Below are 18,821 nucleotides of genomic sequence, written 5' to 3'. Positions count from 1 at the left end.
AGAGCAATAAAAAATAAAATAAAAAAGTTGCAAAAGTGAACATGTCCTTTAAACTTCACCTTCTTTTTATGGTCATAAAAGCGATATATAACAAAAAGAACGGCACCGGTCATATAGCCGCAATAAGAAATCATTGGAACAGTATCATTTGCCTATTAGAGATAATGATTAATAAGTTATAAATCGTTACTGTCCACATACTCTACATTATTAGGCCATGTTCACATGGGGCGGAAATGCTGAGGAAAAATGACGCTGTGTGTGAACATACCTTTAGAGAACATAGAAGAACTTGGCTTATTTTTGACTAGACATAATGGAAAAAAAACAAAAAAAAAAACACACAAAAACAACAACAACTGTCCCAATGTGATCAACAGATTGTGGAAGCCTTAGGCCTCATGCACACAAACTTAGTTTTTCCCTCCCGTAAATACGGGTCCTTGGTCACACGTATTCGACCCGTATTGCACCAGTATTTACGGACCCGTGCCCATAAATACAGGTCCGGTGTCACCAGTATTCCACCCGTATTTACGGGCACGTTTTCGCTGCAAAATTTCACTGCACTAATCGGCAGCCACTTCTCTCTATCAGTGCAGGATAAAGAGAAGGGGTAGCCCTTTCCGTAGTAAAAGTAAAAGAAATTCATACTTACTCGGCCGTTGCCTTGGTGATGCGTCCCTCTTTCGACATCTAGCCCGAACTCCATGGATGACGCGGCAGTCCATGTGACAGCTGCAGCCTGTGATTGGCCTGTGATTGGCTGCAGCGGTCACCATGGGCTGAAACGTCATCCCGGGAGGCCGGACTGGAGGAAGAAGTAGGGAGTTCTGGGTAAGTATGAACTTATATTTTTTTTTCAGGTTGATCTATATTGTGATCGGTAGTCACTGTCCAGGGTGCTGAAAAAGTTACTGCCGATCTTTTAACTCTTTCAGCACCCTGGACAGTGACTATCCCCTGACTTCGCCTAGCAACGCTCCCGTAATTGCAGGTGCACACACTTATATAGGCCTGGCCGTGCCGTAAATTACGGCCTGAAATAGGACATGTTCCATATTTTTCAACGGCACGGGCACGGATTGTAAGCATACGGGGAGGTAACTGTGGCTAATAGAAGTCTATGGGCCCGTAATTACGGCCCGTGATTACGGGCGTTTTCACGTTCGTGTGCATGGGGCCTTATACTTACGGGAGGGTACTTCTCTGGATGTTTCCCAGACGAGCTATTGGCAGCATGTTCAGAACCACTGTTTCTATAGAACATGTTCTATTTCAGGCCGTAATTACGGCACGGCCAGGCCTATATAAGTCTATGAGGCTCCCGTAATTACGGGTGACTACGTGTGTGCACCCGTAATTACGGGAGCGTTGCTAGGCGACGTCAGGGGATAGTCACTGTCCAGGGTGCTGAAAGAGTTAAACGATCAGCAGTAACTCTTTCAGCACCCTGGACAGTGACTACCGATCACAATATAGATCAACGTGTAAAAAAAATTAGAAGTTTATACTTACCCAGAACTCCCTGCTTCTTCCTCCAGTCCGGCCTCCCGGGATGACGTTTCAGCCCATGTGATCGCTGCAGCCAATCACATGCTGCAGCGGTCACATGGACTGCTGTGTCATCCAGGGAGGTCGGGCTGGATGTTGAAACAGGGACGCGTCACCAAGACAACGGCTGGGTAAGTATGAATTTATTTTACTGCGGAAAGGGCTGTCCCTTCTCTCTATCCTGTACCGATAAAGAGAAGGGGCTGCCGATTAGTGCAGTGCAATTTTGCAGCGAAAACGTGGAATACTGGTGACACCGGACCCGTATTTACCGGCACGGGTCCGTAAATACTGGTGCAATACGGGTGGAATACGTGTGACCAAGGACCCATATTTACAGGAGGAAAAAAATACGTTTGTGTGCATGAGGCCTTAGGCTGGGTTCACACTGAGTTTTTTTTGCCCGCGGCCATTGAGCGCCACGGGCATAAAACGCCACGAAATAAGCTTTCTCTGCCTCCCATTGATGTCAATGGGACGTCAGAGCGTAACCGCGCGAAGATAGGGCAGGTCCCTTCTTTCTCTTGCAAACCGGTTAAACCGCTCGTGGGAAAAAGACGCCTCCGCCTCCCATTGAAATTAATGGGAGGCATTTTCGGCCGGTTTTTGCGGCGCGGTTTCCGCGTCAAAAAAACTCTGTGTGAGCATACCCTTAGAGATGATAATGAAGAGTCAGTGACGGGGGTGATTAGGGTCACTGGAGGGGGGGGGGCCAGGAGAGCGGAAAATAATTGGTTGCAAGGGATTAGTTCGGTCAATGTAGAGGGTAGAGACAGGAAGGTGCGCAAAGAGTCAGGTTAACATTGGATCCATCTTTTACCAATTTAGCAGGGACTCCCCTAAATATAATATAATCGATAATATTCAATAATCTGGAAAATCCAATAATCATGGACCTGGATGGTCCTGTTTTGTTTCATTAGACCACCATCTGACCACTCCCCATTCATTTAATTATTTTTAAATTTAAAGTAATAAACCGATATCACAAAACACACAGGTGACCTTGTTCCACATGAGTTGCCTACTATTCTCCGGACTCGGTAGTAAATTAATGAAGACTTGATTTGTAGGAAGTTAATAGCCGCCGTGGAATATCTCAATTACACAAAAGAAGACAAATGACCCGTTTAGCTACACTAGAGTGACCTGTATCATGTAACAGACACAATGGCTGGCGTATTACGTCAAGAAAATACACAAAAACTAGGACACGTCCCAAACCTGATAGCTAAAGCAAACACGTTAGAATAACCGCAATTTGAGGCCACTTATTTGCTCATTTAATCTGAGGCAATAAATCTGACTGCGAAACAAAGAAACTAAAAGTACTAATGAATGTTATGCTCCCTGAGACTCCGGGGCGCTGTTCAGCCTCAGAACAAAGACTGCCAAGAGAAAAACACACCAAATAATCACAGTGAGAAAACGGAAAACGGTAGGAAAAACATCAATCTGATATTGGGAGTCAATCACAAAGTACGGCGATCAGAGCTCTAAGGTATGTGGAATACCACACTATGAGAAATGTATTTTAAAAAAATCCTGTACCTTTATAGCACAATCATAACCCAAACTGTGTGACGCATTTAGTAAAAACAAAATATATATATATATATAAAAATAAAAAAAACAGTCCAAAGGGTATGCATGCTGTTGAAACCATTATTATTGAGCCAATGAAACAAAAATGAAGCCAATTTATAAAAAATCTTATTCAAAAATATCCTAGCGTTTTGTGTATACAGCTCCTATGCATATTGTCCCAATTGTCTCCATGGTTACAGACTACAAACAAACCCGAATCCTGCAGTCCTATGTTGGTCCAGTCCATCTGCCTCCCCTTCTACGGTCTGTAGGTTATCAAGAAAAAATGGGCAGATGGGATGTAGTTCCTATTACACCGGCCGATTTTGGCAGGTGAGGCGAGCGCCGATCAACGAGACATCGTTGATCGGCGCTCGTCTGCTTCTGTCACAAGGAGCTATGGATGGGAACGAGCGGTCGTTACTTCGATTGCTCGTCCCCATACATTATCATCATGTTGGCAGCGCGCCTCCCTGTTTACACACCAAGATGTGCTGCCGACAACGATAATATTTTATTTTTTGAAAGCTATACGATCAGCAGATGATCGAGGGTTTGCTCGTTCTTCTGCTGATCGCTGCCCTGTTTACACAAGGCAATTATCGCCAACGAGCGTTCTATGAACTAATGATCTGTCCGATAATTGCCCAGTGTAAAACCCCCTTAACACATGACTGCAGTCAGACTACACAGGGTTTGTTTGTAGTCTGTTACCATGGAAACACAAATCTGCTAATTAACTTTTAGTCAAGACTATTTGCAAAGTTGCTTTCTTTTTTTTTTCTTTTTTTTTTTTTATTATAAATGCTGTGGAGCAATAAAGGAGGCTTCAAAATGTAACATATCCATCAAAGGGAATCGATCAGAATAATTATTATTTTTTTCAATCTATTTAACTGTAGTTGCTAGGCAGTGAAGCTAATAAGGCTATAAAAGGTTACCTAGTATGCTCCACATTCAGACCGCAGGATACTAGGCCAGGGTATGAGATCTGTACAATAATTCATACGTGTCGGATTTGATACAAAATCTGCATCGATTCTGGCGACAGTCCGCATACCATGCTTGTGAATAGGGTTTCCTATTTACAGAGTATTTTTGAGCAGAACACAATATGAGTGACAATAGGGCTAATCCTTGTGCGGATCTGCTGCACATCCGCGTCATATCCGTGGAAAAAAAAATTGGACAGTAAGGCTCGGATTTCAACCGCAAAAGAACATGTTGGATGTTAAAGCAACGTGTTAACGGAGCCTAAGAGTAAGGCCAGACTTGGTCGATATTTTTACTGCAAATCCACATGTGTTACATGCGGATTTCCTTGTGGATTTTCCTGTGGATTTCACCACATCCACATGTATAGCGCTGCAGACTAAGCACAGCACATCCACAACAAGTCCGCAACGTCTGAACATGGCTTTAATCTTGTCCTCCACTTTAACTCATTATTAGCCTCATGGATTCAAGAGAGATATTGTTGGGAATGAAGATTGTGTATTCTCTCATGCATTAAGAACCGATCAGGACCTGCAAATCAATGTGGACGCCATCTTTATTCATAAACCAGTGCTTGGAATGACTTTCTCAAGATTCTACAGCATCTTTACTCCATGCTGGAAGATTCGGGCAAATATATTTCATGGCTGGGCCGTGTACCCGCATTAAAAATGTTTTTCCTCCCTAAACCGTTATACCTTTTCCTTGCGCTCCCGATCCCAGTCCCTGGTCACGATCGCTGGATTTTCCAGAGACTGATCAATAAATATGTCTGGCAGGATGATATTCCGACTGTAGACAGTGCCACAATTTATCGAAAGAGGGTCTGGGGGTCCCTAATGCAAGCAAATATTATTTGACGGCCCAGAGAGCCCCGTTGGCTTTTTATCACGCTGTGAGCGAGCCCACCCCATCCTATTTCATTGTGACTGCAATAGTAGAATACAATTGTTTTTAGGATAGGGTTATATTTGGATTCTTGTAGTTTGTTTTTTATCTTTTCTGAATCTTCTAGATGCCATGACAGCACTTGGAAATGTAGAGTTCGTGAGATTCCCCAGAGGATACATCCTGTTTTTTCTTATTTGCTTGTCTGCTTCTAACTTACTAGGGGATAGATCTGATAGCATTTGACAAGTTTAAGTAGAATTATCATGGAAGAGTATATATATATATTTTTGTGCGGTTTGGTCTAATATCCCAGCGGATATGGTGGCAGATCCACTTAAAAGACGTTCTCTACCTTTTAAACATAATAACATTTTAAATTATGGCTACTAGATTACTATAGATGGGTAGTTGATGTAGGGATATATTCTGATATTTTTCTGCCTCCTTGGGGTTGTTTTTCTTCCTCTGGACCAACATTGCCGGAGAATAGGTTGAACTTTTGCCTTTTTTAGACTCCCTATGTTACTGTGCAATGATGAAAAAGTTTAGATTTTTAGGCACGGCTAAACCCTGCCCCTTCTCGAACTTCAATTAAGTGGCATTTAGGGCTTGAGCTGAAGACCGGAGAAATTGGAGACAGACTGGTTGCTAGGGACACACTGCATAACAACTCCATAACAGTGTTACCTAGTTACCAGTCTGTCTCAAATGATTTGGGTCTTAAGAGGGTTGTCTAGTTTTAAAAACCTATTTTTGTCAAATACCCTGTCAGGGAACATGGAGTTGTGTTCCCCCCAGACACTATTTAGGATTAGCTTACTATCGCAGAATAATCGGTGAGGCCAAAACGGATAACCTATTTAAACGCAAAGCTGAATTGTGCTCTATTAATCAGATATTTCTAAAAATGCATTTACATGGAGAATCTCTTTACAAGTGTGCTTATTAATATGAAGTGATACCGTAACCGTTATTATGTAAGGGAACCCACCATTGTCACCAAACCGTCCGATAAGGGAGGGAACTTGGCGGTGATGGATATTGAATATAAAGACAGGTGCCTATCTCTTGTTATAGAAGGTTGAGATCCAATTCCCTTCTGGAATATCAAACTGAACTCAAATCTATTTAGGGGCAAAATAAGGACCAGCACAAATTCCTTGATATAGAGCATTCGCAGAGCTCAACTTTCTAAAGCTTACCTAAAATCGTGTAACCCCTCTGAAGGGGTGTCCAATTGTATCTGGAGTAAATAATTTTACCCAAAATATCAGTAATTATGTGAACAGACTATTAAACAACTTCATGACAGATCTTCCTTTATACGTACAGGACACAACCAATGTCTTGAAAAGGTTGGAAGGGCTAACATTGCCTCTAAACACTCTCTTGGCCAGCCTAGACATGGAGGCACTGTACGGCTCCATCCCCCATGAAAAGAGATGTAATTTTTTTTGGGGGGGGCACTTCTACCACCAGCTAAGGGGGGACTGCCATGGCCAGTCGCTGTGCACCAATAAATGCAAACTTGGGTGGGAGGATCACATCATCTTCTCCGAGACCATGGAGTCTTACACCTCATTGATAATTCTATGGGCGAGGTATATAGACGACGTTCTGTTACTTTGAGGAAACCCCAAACGATTTGAGAGTTTTGTTGGGCTTTTGAATGAGAATGACCGTAGGCTGTTTTTAACCAGTGAGGTTCATGAAGACAGAATTAATTTCCTTGATATAACATTCAGTAAATCATCATCAGGGAAACCTAGGAACAACATTACATCGTAACGTCAAAGCAACCAACAGCCCCTTACATCAGGATAGTTTTTATCCCCAACTACTCAAAACAGATATTCTGAAAGGGCAGTACCTTCGATTGAGGAGAAACTGTTCAGCTGTGGGAAAATTTATATTGAAATCCAGAGATCTCCAGAACAGATTTATTAAGAGGCGACACTCACGGAAGTCCACTAGACATGCATTGGCACAAAAAAACCAACTGAGCTACTGACCCCAAATGAAAAAAACCCTCGGCCTTAGGTAGAGAGAAAGATAGGATTCATCAGTACATTGTAAACCCACTACTTTTTGTAGCTCGAGGACTAAAAGCAAAAATCACTAGTCTGCATGGTCCTACTTTACGGCATTTTGACGTATCTTTGAGATGGGACTTTGAAGCTCGTTTATATATATATATATATATATATATATATATATATAAAAATAAACATTGACATTTTAATTTCAACCCTACATTGATACATTACCTGTGAAACAACCATTATCAACTATATTTTCCTTTTCATGACTTAAAAGACCCTTTAAATCCACTAGTAGCAGTTCGAGTAGTACATAGATGTTGTAGCGAACAAACCAAACATGATAAACAGGGGAGTTACTGTAAAAAACATCTATCCCACAAAATTACTACTGCTAATTTGGTATAAAATAAGACAAAACTAATGGATTTAAAAGGTACAGTCCATGCTGGGTGTGTTACAATACCATTATGGTTGTCACAAAGTATTGATCTTCCATGTGCGGTTCAAGAAATAGAAATGGATATTACAACAGGGAAAACCAAATTCAATAAGTTTCCCATTGAATAGAAGGCTAGGAGCAGATTCTCAGGAGTGGTGAGAGTAATAGGGGTCAGATATCCAATTTAATTGTAGAGTATGAGTATGGACATCCATAAAGCAATGCAAGTCTAACATGACTGTGTGCAACCAATTGCTAGACTTGCGGATTCGTTTTTCTGCTACGGATAGTAGCAAACTCCTCTGGGCCGTATACTATTAGTATTAAAGTGTACTTTGTGATTGAGGTGCAATTCACAAGCAGACAGAACCAAGAGTAAATCTACCAAATACCTAATTAATGTTGTGGAGCTAGAAGACCCCTCCAGAATCATAGTAGCAGTGTGTATACGACTTCGCAAAGCCCCTGGTTTGCCCCCTTGTTATTCCGATTTACGGTGGGGGCCCCGAAGCAAAGATCAAACTGCCATCCCCCTTTATGGTGGCGGTATTGCCAACCAAAAGGTCCATAACTCTTCTGTCCATTCCCTACCCTCTTATGTGCCAACAATGCAGTACAAAGTAATTGCACAGATAACCAACCCCCAATAGTAGGATGGGACCATTTAAGGCCAGGCCCCTCTCTCCAAGGGCCCCATAGGCCCCACAAGGTCTGCCTCTAAGGCACGCACCTTCTGAGGGCTCCTTGATCTATGGCACCTATAGACTTTAGTGGCTTGCCTGTCATATGGAGAGTTCACTGAGAATATAGATTCCAAGACACAGCACATGCTCCGTGAAAAATTAATACAGCATGCAGGAGGAAACTAAGGGGATCTGCTGTCTCCAGTAAATAATGAGGTTAATGAAGTGTGTCAGATTTACTTCTAGGACCTACCTGCTTGTAAATGTTATCAGAAGTGGGATGCAGGCTATATACTTTAGATGCTTAAAGAGGACCTGTCACTAGGTCACATAAGTTGAACTTGTTATTTGACCGGAATAGCACTGTCTCCCTGATTCCAGCACTGTTTCTTTCCTGGACCCCCCCCCCCACCCACCCGATATATGGCCACTGTTGTGTGGGCTCCCTCTATGCTAATCTGCTGTTTTTAGCCAACAGGGCGTGAACTACCCTCAAGCTGCGTCACGCTGATTAGTCAGTATCAGAGGCAGGGAAGTTAGCTCCACCCCGTTGGCTAACTACAGCAAATTAGCATTAGAGGGAACCAACACAACAGTGGACCATATCTCTGGAACGGGGGGGGGGGGGACGGACCAGGAAAAAAGCAATGAAATCAGGGAGACAGCGCTATTCAGATTAGTTAGCCCGTTCAACTTACATGACCTAGTGACAGATCCTCTTTAAGTGTGCTTAGGACTGTCATTTTAAATCCACACAGGGGCTCATGTATCAGTCTGTCTATTACATACGCAAAAATACTGTATATTGTAAAATAGGACACTGGTAACATGGGCCGTATTTACCAATGCATTGGCCCGTTTATGGCCACCCTATAAGGGCTGCAAATTAGACGGCACCGCAGCAAAAACAAAGTCTCACAAATGACACCACTGATACATGGCCGCTCTGTATCTTTACAAGGAAACACGAGTGAAAAGGGAAACAAAAGTCAAAAATTACACTTTTGTGCGTATGCGGCCATGACAGGATTTGTGGATCCAGTGCAGTAGGCTGTTAAAGAGAAAGAACAGGTGAGTTGATAGATTAGAAATCACACAGTAATAGAAATCTACAGACGGACTGCGAGAGAAAGAATAGGCACACATCGCTAGGCTTTACATTTGCAAGCACGGAGGAGAACGAAGTGCAGGGGATATATCAACTTCGGAGGAAAGAAAGTCCGCGGCGGACTCTGACATTTAAGACCTGATAATGATCATTAAACAGTCGTACTAAACTGCGATTACCCAGTCCTATAATAATTTTCATTATGGTCGAAGTCCGTGGAAACATGCCGCAGAAGCTTACCTATAGACATTGAGGACAGAAAGGCCAAAGTTGGCCGCGTACATAATATAGCATCTATCTTCCCGATTCCCCCCATAGGTATCAATGTTTATCCCGCCAAGCGTGAAGTTTATTTCAATTGGAGTGAAATATAATGTAATGCTACAAATTTATGTCTGTAGAGAGGGATCGCCACCGATATTTAGACCTAAAAATGACAATGATAACTGCTAGAGATTCACGTTCAAAAAGACTGGGGTTGGGGGTCAGATCTCAGCAAGTAGAGTTCTTGGTAAATTCGCGGGCAAATCAAATGTTTCACTACACGGCTGTATTTACCGATAAGAGATTTTAGCCTCTGTTGCCTTGTATGCGGCATATTTTGCTCCGTATTAGCGTATCAGTGTTCTGGTCACAGGCGCGTCCACGGACAATGAACTTATAGTGTACGGTTTGTTCAATGACGCAGTCCATGTACCCAAACCCATGAGAACCTGTAGCTGTATTCCCAGGAGATCAACATCAAACGTCTGTATAGAATACGAGGTGTGGCGGCCACTTTATCTGTTATTTCAGGAGATCCCCAGCAGTCAGTAAAGAATTGACCAAAAATTAATAAAATAAATGTCAAATAAGGCAACACTTCCCAATATAATGTTATTTAAAAAAAATGCGCGGATCGCCCGATTGCACCCGCCGTCTTGTGGTACTGGAAGTTTAAAGGCTTTCAGCTATTGTCGCAGCGTCACGTAGCAAGGAACACCTTCCTCCTCCCTTTGTGATGGCGCGTGACCAGTGACGTCGGTCTCTGGCTCAGTTCAGCTCCGTCCTACTCGCATTGGATGGTGACAGCCATGACAGAGATGGCACGTGCCGACATACAGGGAGGGGGTGAAAGTTTCGACGCATCACAGCTTACCAAAAAGCCTCCGAACTTCCGGCACCACGTGACCACAGGTGCAACTTGGCAATCCGTGTAGTTCTGAAAGAGAACAGCATACTAGAAAGTGGCTTTATTTCACATTTTGACACCACTAGACATGCTTTTTGCCGTTGGACAGCCCCTTTAACACGGCCATATAAATAATATACGTTTAGTATATACCGGCTTGTAGACCTCCAGATATCATTTCACTTCTCTCCAGCAATAATGTGCGTGTATATGTGATCCTGGGATTTTAGCAGCAGTTTAGGGAGACTCCATCCTCCCAATCTTTCCGCTTGTGCGGGAGTAGTGAGGTGTAATAGCAGACCTGATTAAGATCGGACAGATTACCATTTTATTTACCGCGATTCACTGCGCTGTGAAGAGCAAGCAAGAGAAACCGAGCGATAAGATCTGGCGCGGCTTAATGAAGCAAAAAGTCAGAGCTATTATTCAGCAATGACTTTATGCAGCAGTAATGTACCGCCGCTAAATACACTACTTACTGTGAAGGACACATATCGCGGCCATAAAACTAACAATTATAAATTCCAACCTAATATAAACCAGGACAGACGTCCCGATCCGTAGTAACGTATCACACAGCTGCATAAACAGTAACGGAAGGTTCCTTTTACAATGGCGCCATGGCTTCCGTTTTTACCAGATTCATGACGTATATTACAGATCCGTTGGTGATCGCCTTATGATCCGTTTTAAGGATCAGTCATGATACATTATGATCCATAGAACAGTGCACTATGCTCTTCCGCTACTCCGGCTAACAAGTGTGAACAGAGCGTTACTTCTCAGCATATGTGTAATTTAAAGGAACATTCTGTAAAAGACGGCTACACTACATTTAGTCTGGTGAAGGGTCTAAGTGGGTGGGGCTTGACAAGGATTCCAAGAACACCTGTGTCATGCACCGCCCCCTTAGGCCCTGCACTAAGTATACAGCGTAAAAGTTTTACCCAGAGTGTCCCTTTAAAGGGGTTTTTATAGTTTTAGTGAAGTCTTATTGGGCGGAGCGCCTGTAATGCATGTTTTTATTAAGCCATGTCCAAGAGGAGGGCTCAGGAGCTTGTATAACTATTTACACAGACATATTTAAACATAATGTAAACAGCCTACCCTTACTACGGGAATACAGCGTAATCCCCAATCTCTGGCCAAGACCTCGGCAGGAGAACTCACAAAGGGAGCAGCTGTCATCATCGGACAGCTGCTCCTTCAAGTCAAACCAAAGAATTTTATAACATTAAATTAAAGGAAAACGTCACATGAAATGTTTTCTCAAAGGCTTTATTCAGATGAATGTGTGAAATCGGACGTGAAAAATGGCCGTTCTTCATGGCCGATTTGCACCCGTGCGGGACCTGTTTTCATGGATCCCTCATAGACTTGAGTCTATTAAGGGATCCGTGAAAACAGACAAAAATAGGACATGTCCGTTAAAACAATGGTTGTGTGAACAGCCCCATAGAAATATATGCAGCCTCGTGACGGCCGTTAAAAAAACCAGCCATCACTCGGACGATTTACACGTTCGTATGAACACCAAGGATTCTTCAGAACAGAGGTTCCAGCGAGCAGCATAATTAATCACTACCCCTTTATACCTAATGAAAGAGTTCATGGTCAACAATACCATAAGGCGGTTGCTCCTCAGCACTAATGTGTGATGTCATTACAAAATGTTCCATTCCTGATCTGCTTGTAAGTTGTATATAACCCATTTACCTTTAATATATTAAAGGGGTTTTCTGGACAAATACAAGTGTTGGCTCCTTTAATATGTAAGTCAGCATAAGTAACATATAGGACACTCTGGTGGCCAGATGCACCGTTCCGCCGTTCTAAGCACCAGTCACGTGACCAACAAGGGCCGGTTTTCTGTGTGAGGAAACGGAAATGGGCAGGCCATGAAAGCCACACCCAGCCCGAAACTCTCCGCTTCCTCCTCTCCATCGTGACGTCTAAACCCCTCCCCTCTCCTCCATTCACATGCAGGAAGACGTATTTGGCCACATCATGGTTTGATAAGCCGATCACTGGGGGGTGTTCAAGAGGACAGGTGGTTGTTGCCACTAACTACCATTGAAGAGGCGTGCTTGAGCTAATCACATGACTGGCGATGATAACGGTGGAACGTGGCGGATCAGCGCATCTGACCGCTTGAGCGTCCATCTATATGTATGTAAGGCTGACTTTCATATTAAAGGAGTCAATACTTGGATTTGCCTGGAAAACAGATTTTATAACAAAGTATAATGAACAGCAGGATATTTGTCGACTGTGCTGTAAACTTCCCAATTCCCTCCTCTTCTTCCTCACTATAGTTTTCTCAGGTCATTATCTTGAGAAGTTTCCTTGACAATATGATCGCTCGTTCCCGATAATTGCCCTGTGTAAACAGGGCAGCGATCAGCCGATGAACGAGCAAGTTCATTCATCTGCTGATCTGCTAGTTTACGAAGAACTAAATATTATATGTGAACAGTGAGATGTGCTGTTTACATGATGGAAATATATGGGGACGTATGATCATCGTGACGATCGCTCATCCGCATACATTATTGATCACAGCTTCTTGTGAAAGGAGCAAACGAGCACCGATCAACGAGCTGACTAGTTGATCGCCGTTCGTTTTCACGGCCCATGTGATATGACCTTTTGTCAGTTAGTTAGGCTCCTTCATTTTAAGGATCAGAGCGGGTCCTGGCAGTAAGACCCTCACTGACCCGGAAGAAATGGTTTATCCTAGTAATATGCCATCAGTTACTTTAACATTTTAAACATACCCTTTGTCTCGGTCATGCAAGCCGATGTTTCATTCCCCCGGAGGGGCGGTCACAAGTGACACTCTCTGCTCTGTGTGATGGCTCAAGCGGCCAATCAGGAGACTGGTAGAGCCGTCACTCTGAGCAGAGTGTGGGCTTGCAGTGTGCAGCGCAGGCATATTTGTACATCAAGTCCCGCCCTAGTGGCACTTGTGACCAGTGCTCCGGGGGATTTAAAGAGGAGCAGTCATTAGTTTATTAAATCCCTATCTAATAGGCGCTAGGATGCTGATAATTACAGTGTAATTTTTTTTTAAATTAATATTATTTATTATTTGCAGAGTTATGAGCATTTTTCTAAATATGCTAATTTGGCTATACTTGCCAAATAGCAGGTGATTTTCTTTTCCCTCTGAGCGGTGTAATGTTTTCTGTAGGACGCTGTCCAATCAGCATACAGCTTCTCCCCATCCCCTGCCCAGCAACAAAGTGTGATCATATAGTCTACAGCTTCCATTCCCGACATTGTTTCACAGCTAGAACTGAATCTCATCTTTCATATGCCACCAGAACCACTGGTCTAGGTGGTCCACAGCCGGAGATATGGCTGTTGGAAGTGATCCCCCTTCCCTCTAGCCTCAGTCTCTCACACTGTGTGAAGCAGCTTGATGCTGATTGGACAGCGTCAGAGGCGGTGAGGTGGCTCCACCTCAGGAGAATCGCTGCGGTTGACGCCCACTTGTCTAGTATATGCTCATTTATATATTTTGAAAAAAAGCTCATAACTTTTAAAATAATAAATGTTTCGGGACACAATTTTCACTGCATTATCAGTGTGACAGCGCTTATTAGATTAGCTAGGAGATAGGCCATTACTAAACTAGTGACAGTTCCCCATAAAACATTGTTTTCTCAGTTTTGCAAGTTGCATGACCGAGACGAAAAGTATGTTAAAAAAGTCCTCCCGGTCCCCTATATCATTCCACCAGCTGTTTTGAGGCTCTTTAATACATGACTGCCTAGCACAGAAACACTGTCAAGTCTAGTCAGTTATAAACTATAGACTATATTAAAAAGTCAAAATAAATAAATGAGAAAGTTCATTTTCGAGGTGTAGAAAGAGCAGGAACGGATAGGGTTTGTGTGGAAAGGCTGCCAGCCACCACTACGCTTCATAGCCCGGTAAGTTCCAATTAAAATCAGGATATGTTGTGGCGCTGCCATTGACACGAATTGCCATGAACATTTCTGATGGAGAAATAACATATACACTAACTTAATTCAGTAAGGCAGACGCCAGAGACGATTTTATATGACACTTTGAATTTAGAAAAAGTGGATATCAGATTGCAGTATAAAATACTGCAAAAAGTAAAATGTATAAAGAAATATCTAAAAGGATATTGATGTTCACGTAATAATTCAAATAGAAGTGTTATCTATTCTGAGCACCCATCGTAATACACAGAATTGTTAATGTTGTATTAAAGCGGCTCTGTCACCAGATTATAAGTGCTCTATGTCCTACATAATCTGATCGGTGCTGCAATGTAGATAACAACAGTGGTTTTTATTTGGAAAAACATTTTTTTTTAGCAAGTTATGAGCTAGTAGAGATTTATGCTAATGAGTTTCTCAATGGACAACGGCGTGTTTTTACTTATTACCAACTGGGTGTTGTACAGAGGAGTGTATGACGCTGACCAATCAGTGACTAATCAGTGTCCTCCACTTCTCATTGTTCCAGCCCAGCTTCTTTCACTGCACAATCAAACTGTGCTCTGGATCATACTGGGCTGGAACAATGAGAAGTGTATGACGCTGATTGGTCACTGATTGGTCACTGATTGGTCAGCGTCATACACTCCTCTGTACAACACCCAGTTGGTAATAAGTAAAAACACGCCGTTGTCCATTGAGAAACTCATTAGCATAAATCTCTACTAGCTCATAACTTGCTAAAAAAAAACGTTTTTCCAAATAAAAACCACTGCTGTCATCTACATTACAGCGCCGATCAGATGATGTAGGAGACAGGGCACTTATAATCTGGTGACAGAGCCTCTTTAAGAAACTGTGGAGAGGTAGAATGCATCAACCGGAGATAGATAGAAAGATAGACAGACAATAACGTCTCTCTATCGCACGTCTCTCTATCGCACGTCTCTCTATCGCACGTCTCTCTATCGCACGTCTCTCTTCTAACAAAAAGGGACTGTCCAAAACGAACAGAATCAATTTACAGCAAATATTACTTATTAAGTTTGAATACATGTAAAAATATGACAAAAATGTCTAGACCAGTTAATACAGTAAGTAGAAACATGTGTATACATGCAAGGTGACGTCACGCCCTGTAGGATCCGGCTCATTAATATTCATATAGTCACTGCACTAGCTTTTATGTAATGCCTCAACCTGTCACTGCATAGAGCTGGATGTGTGTCCTGACAAACATATGAGAACCCTGGACCAGTCGTGGAGAGGCCAGCCATTTACACTGAAGGGGTTAAAGTCTAGAAGAATTTGCCTGGAGCTCAAGTCAACGAGCTGAAAAATAACCTGTTTGGTACTCGATACTATCTACACCCCTGTAATAACCCGGAACCTGCTAACATTAAGGTTAAAGAACCCCAAACCCCAAGTATGTATCTGACTCGTTTCTCGCGCTCGCTCTCGTATCTCGCGCTCTCATATCTATCTATCATATCTTTATCTCATATTAATCTAATATTTATCTGTATGTACATACTCCAAATACTTACCAAACAGCTTGGTATAGTGTGAATAACAAATATATATTTGTGTAATTACCTAAATTATGCTGGTAACAGAGAAGGACGTTGGCTAGATCTCCTAAATGAAAACTTTCCGGTTGAGAAATCTGCAAAACTCGGGCTCGCAGGAGATTATACGCAACGCAAGTCAAGCAAGGTTGAACTCAGCGGATGGTGAGAGCTGTTAATGAGTCAATCGTTTCAAGGACACAAGCATCACACTCCATGAATTTCATAGCTACTACATTTGTCAGATCACTGGTAAATATAAAGGTCAACGGCGAGATGAGTCTTAGAACAGACGTAGCCATACTACAGCTATATGACATCTACAGCAACGCAAGGGGGTCATAAGCAACGTCCCAGATCATGAACACATCAGTGCAAGCCTAGATCAAGGAACATACTGAGGATATCATGGATGTCCTCACATCACCACCTAAAGGAAGAAGAGACTGACCTGACCAATGTCCTGTGGACGTGCCAGACCTGTCCGTACACGTATCACTGACTGGCTTAAAGACCGTCTCCCATCCACCTGTAGCATATCTCCAACTCTGTGACTCCAGAATGAGAGTCCTCTGGGTGCCGAAGGCTATCATGAAGCAGTAGACGACGTGGTGAAGTTGGCATCCATAGCCGCAGCCTTTGTTGATGTTACACACTAGTTTCTTTGCTTTGCTGCAATCCTTTGGGTTCTATGGTTAAAACAAAAGGAGAATTATATAAAACACTTGAAAATGCATCCAAAAAAAAAAAAAAAAGGAAATCAGCGATCAATGAGGGTTTTATTTTTCGTACATGAGAGTTAAGGAGTCATCCAGTACGTGCTCCTCTACAGCTGAACCCTTCCTATATAAGTCCTGGGTTTGATTTTGAAGGCTAAGTTGGCATGGGATGCTTTTCAAAAAGTTGCACCATGTCCTGATTACCATCTTTAGGGCACCATTTTATTAATGTACAGAACCACTTCCAGCGGAGCTTAAATCCATGGCCGCCATATATTCTTAGTCGCACAGCAATAAATGTGGACAGCGCAACTTCTGAAGTCATCTGCAACGCCAAGTTATATTGTTTATTCGCATACATAACCGTATACATGATGGAAATTCACAATATTCCGCCTATGCTATCAGTTACCAGTGAATATTTTTTGCTAGCAGCATCTCATGAATAAATGAGGCAGGATGGGTCATGGGACAAAAACAATCCTGGTACAGATATAGCAGCCCCATGATGGTCAGCGTAGCAGAGCGGAGCTTGGTACTGTACAACTCATGGGAATATCACAGTGGTTTCCATAAGACTGAAGGTAAACCACATACATTATCTTAAAAGGTAACTAAACTTTTAACATGTCAGTAGTTTTGATTGGTGGGGATCCGAGCACTAAGACCCCCACCGATCCCTAAAACTAAGCAACAGAAGCGATCTGGTGAGCACAGCGCCGATACGTTTCCGAGGAAATCCGAGTTAGTGTTGTACGGACTAAGACTATACATTGAGCCGGTACACCGCTCCGAGGAAAGCCGATCGCAAACTAAGCAGCACAACCATGCACTTCTTCCGCTTTGTTTTAGCGATCAGCGGGGGCCTCAGTGATCGGACCCCCAACGATCAAAACTTCTGACATGTCAAAAGTTTAGTTACCCTTTAACTCAGACTTATAACAATGCACCAAAGAAACTGTTGAATGACAACTTTAGAGATAATTTCTATCCTGCCCCGATCAGGACTACTCACATGTACTAGGGGGTTACGCTCCTAATGTATGTTGTGCGTATGCATTTTAAGTACTAGAAACATGGCTGGACTCTTAAAAGTTATAAGCTTTTTTTTCTAAATATGCAAATGAGGCTGTATTAGAGGTGGAGCTACCTCACAGCCTCTGACGATGACCTATCAGCATGAATCTGCTTCACACAGTGTGAGAGACGGAGGCTGGAGGGAAGGGCCATATCTCCGGCTGTGGACCACCTAGAAGAGTGGCAGCTTATGAAAGATGAGATTCTAGTCTTTGATATGCCACCAGGATTAGGAGATAGGGCATTAATAAACTAGTGACAGATCCTCTTTAAGCCATTCTGTCCACACAGTCCTGAAATTGGGGACTACTGTTAACAGCAGACTTGCAGTCACAGTAAAAAAAACTTGAAAGAGAAATTTACAGCCGAAGTGAAAGCCACCAATATAATTGGCAACTACAATGTTCAAGCTGATTACATCGCAGATAAGTAATTTTAAGTCAATTAAAAAAAAAAGCTCAAAATATTCTTGTTTACACAAGATATAGAAAATAAAAATAAAAAGGAGATGGACACTAAAGAAAAAGTCTGAACCTGGTTTAGTTGGTATTCGGGATCTCTCTTAACTAGATAGCAAGGTGACCTTGGGTGGTACATACTGCATAAATAACACTAGACTGTGTTCTTACATATGCATGAAACTCTTGATATGTGTCCAACTGGGAAAATGTACAAGCAGCATTGCGAATAAGAGAACCGATCCTTAATTACTGCGGGACTCATGCAGAGGTTCCGCTCTTGATATAATTAAAATTGTAGGGTTAAAAAATATGTACCACAATAGAAAGCAAATCGAAATCAGAGCAATGCAGCCGGAGCAATTTATTCTACTGTAAAGGCTATGTATATCTTTGAAATAGTTATATATAAAAATAAAATTTTTACTTTTTGAGATACAGCTGCTTTGTATAATCTATACAGAGCAGCTGTATCATGCGCACTGACTGATTCAGCGTCAGCGGGTCCACGCAGGATCGACCTATAAATCGATCACAACTAAGTTATGAACTTA

At 42.5% G+C, this 18,821-nt stretch overlaps 1 protein-coding gene across 2 annotated transcripts in view; it reads right to left on the bottom strand.

The window, feature by feature from the left end:
• Positions 1–18,821, bottom strand: part of FUT8 (fucosyltransferase 8) — a 158,361-nt gene that overhangs the window by 25,323 nt on the left and 114,217 nt on the right. For both annotated transcript variants that reach the window (XM_075844904.1, XM_075844905.1), the window contains one exon: positions 16,465–16,702. In XM_075844904.1, coding sequence (XP_075701019.1) covers positions 16,465–16,702 — 238 coding nt within the window. The remainder of the gene's footprint in view (positions 1–16,464; positions 16,703–18,821) is intronic.

The sequence above is a fragment of the Rhinoderma darwinii genome, chromosome 12 (assembly GCF_050947455.1).
Source record: "Rhinoderma darwinii isolate aRhiDar2 chromosome 12, aRhiDar2.hap1, whole genome shotgun sequence".
NCBI lineage: Eukaryota > Metazoa > Chordata > Amphibia > Anura > Rhinodermatidae > Rhinoderma > Rhinoderma darwinii.
The sequence above is the reverse complement of the archived record's forward strand: the minus strand, read 5'-3'. Positions and strand labels throughout refer to the sequence as shown.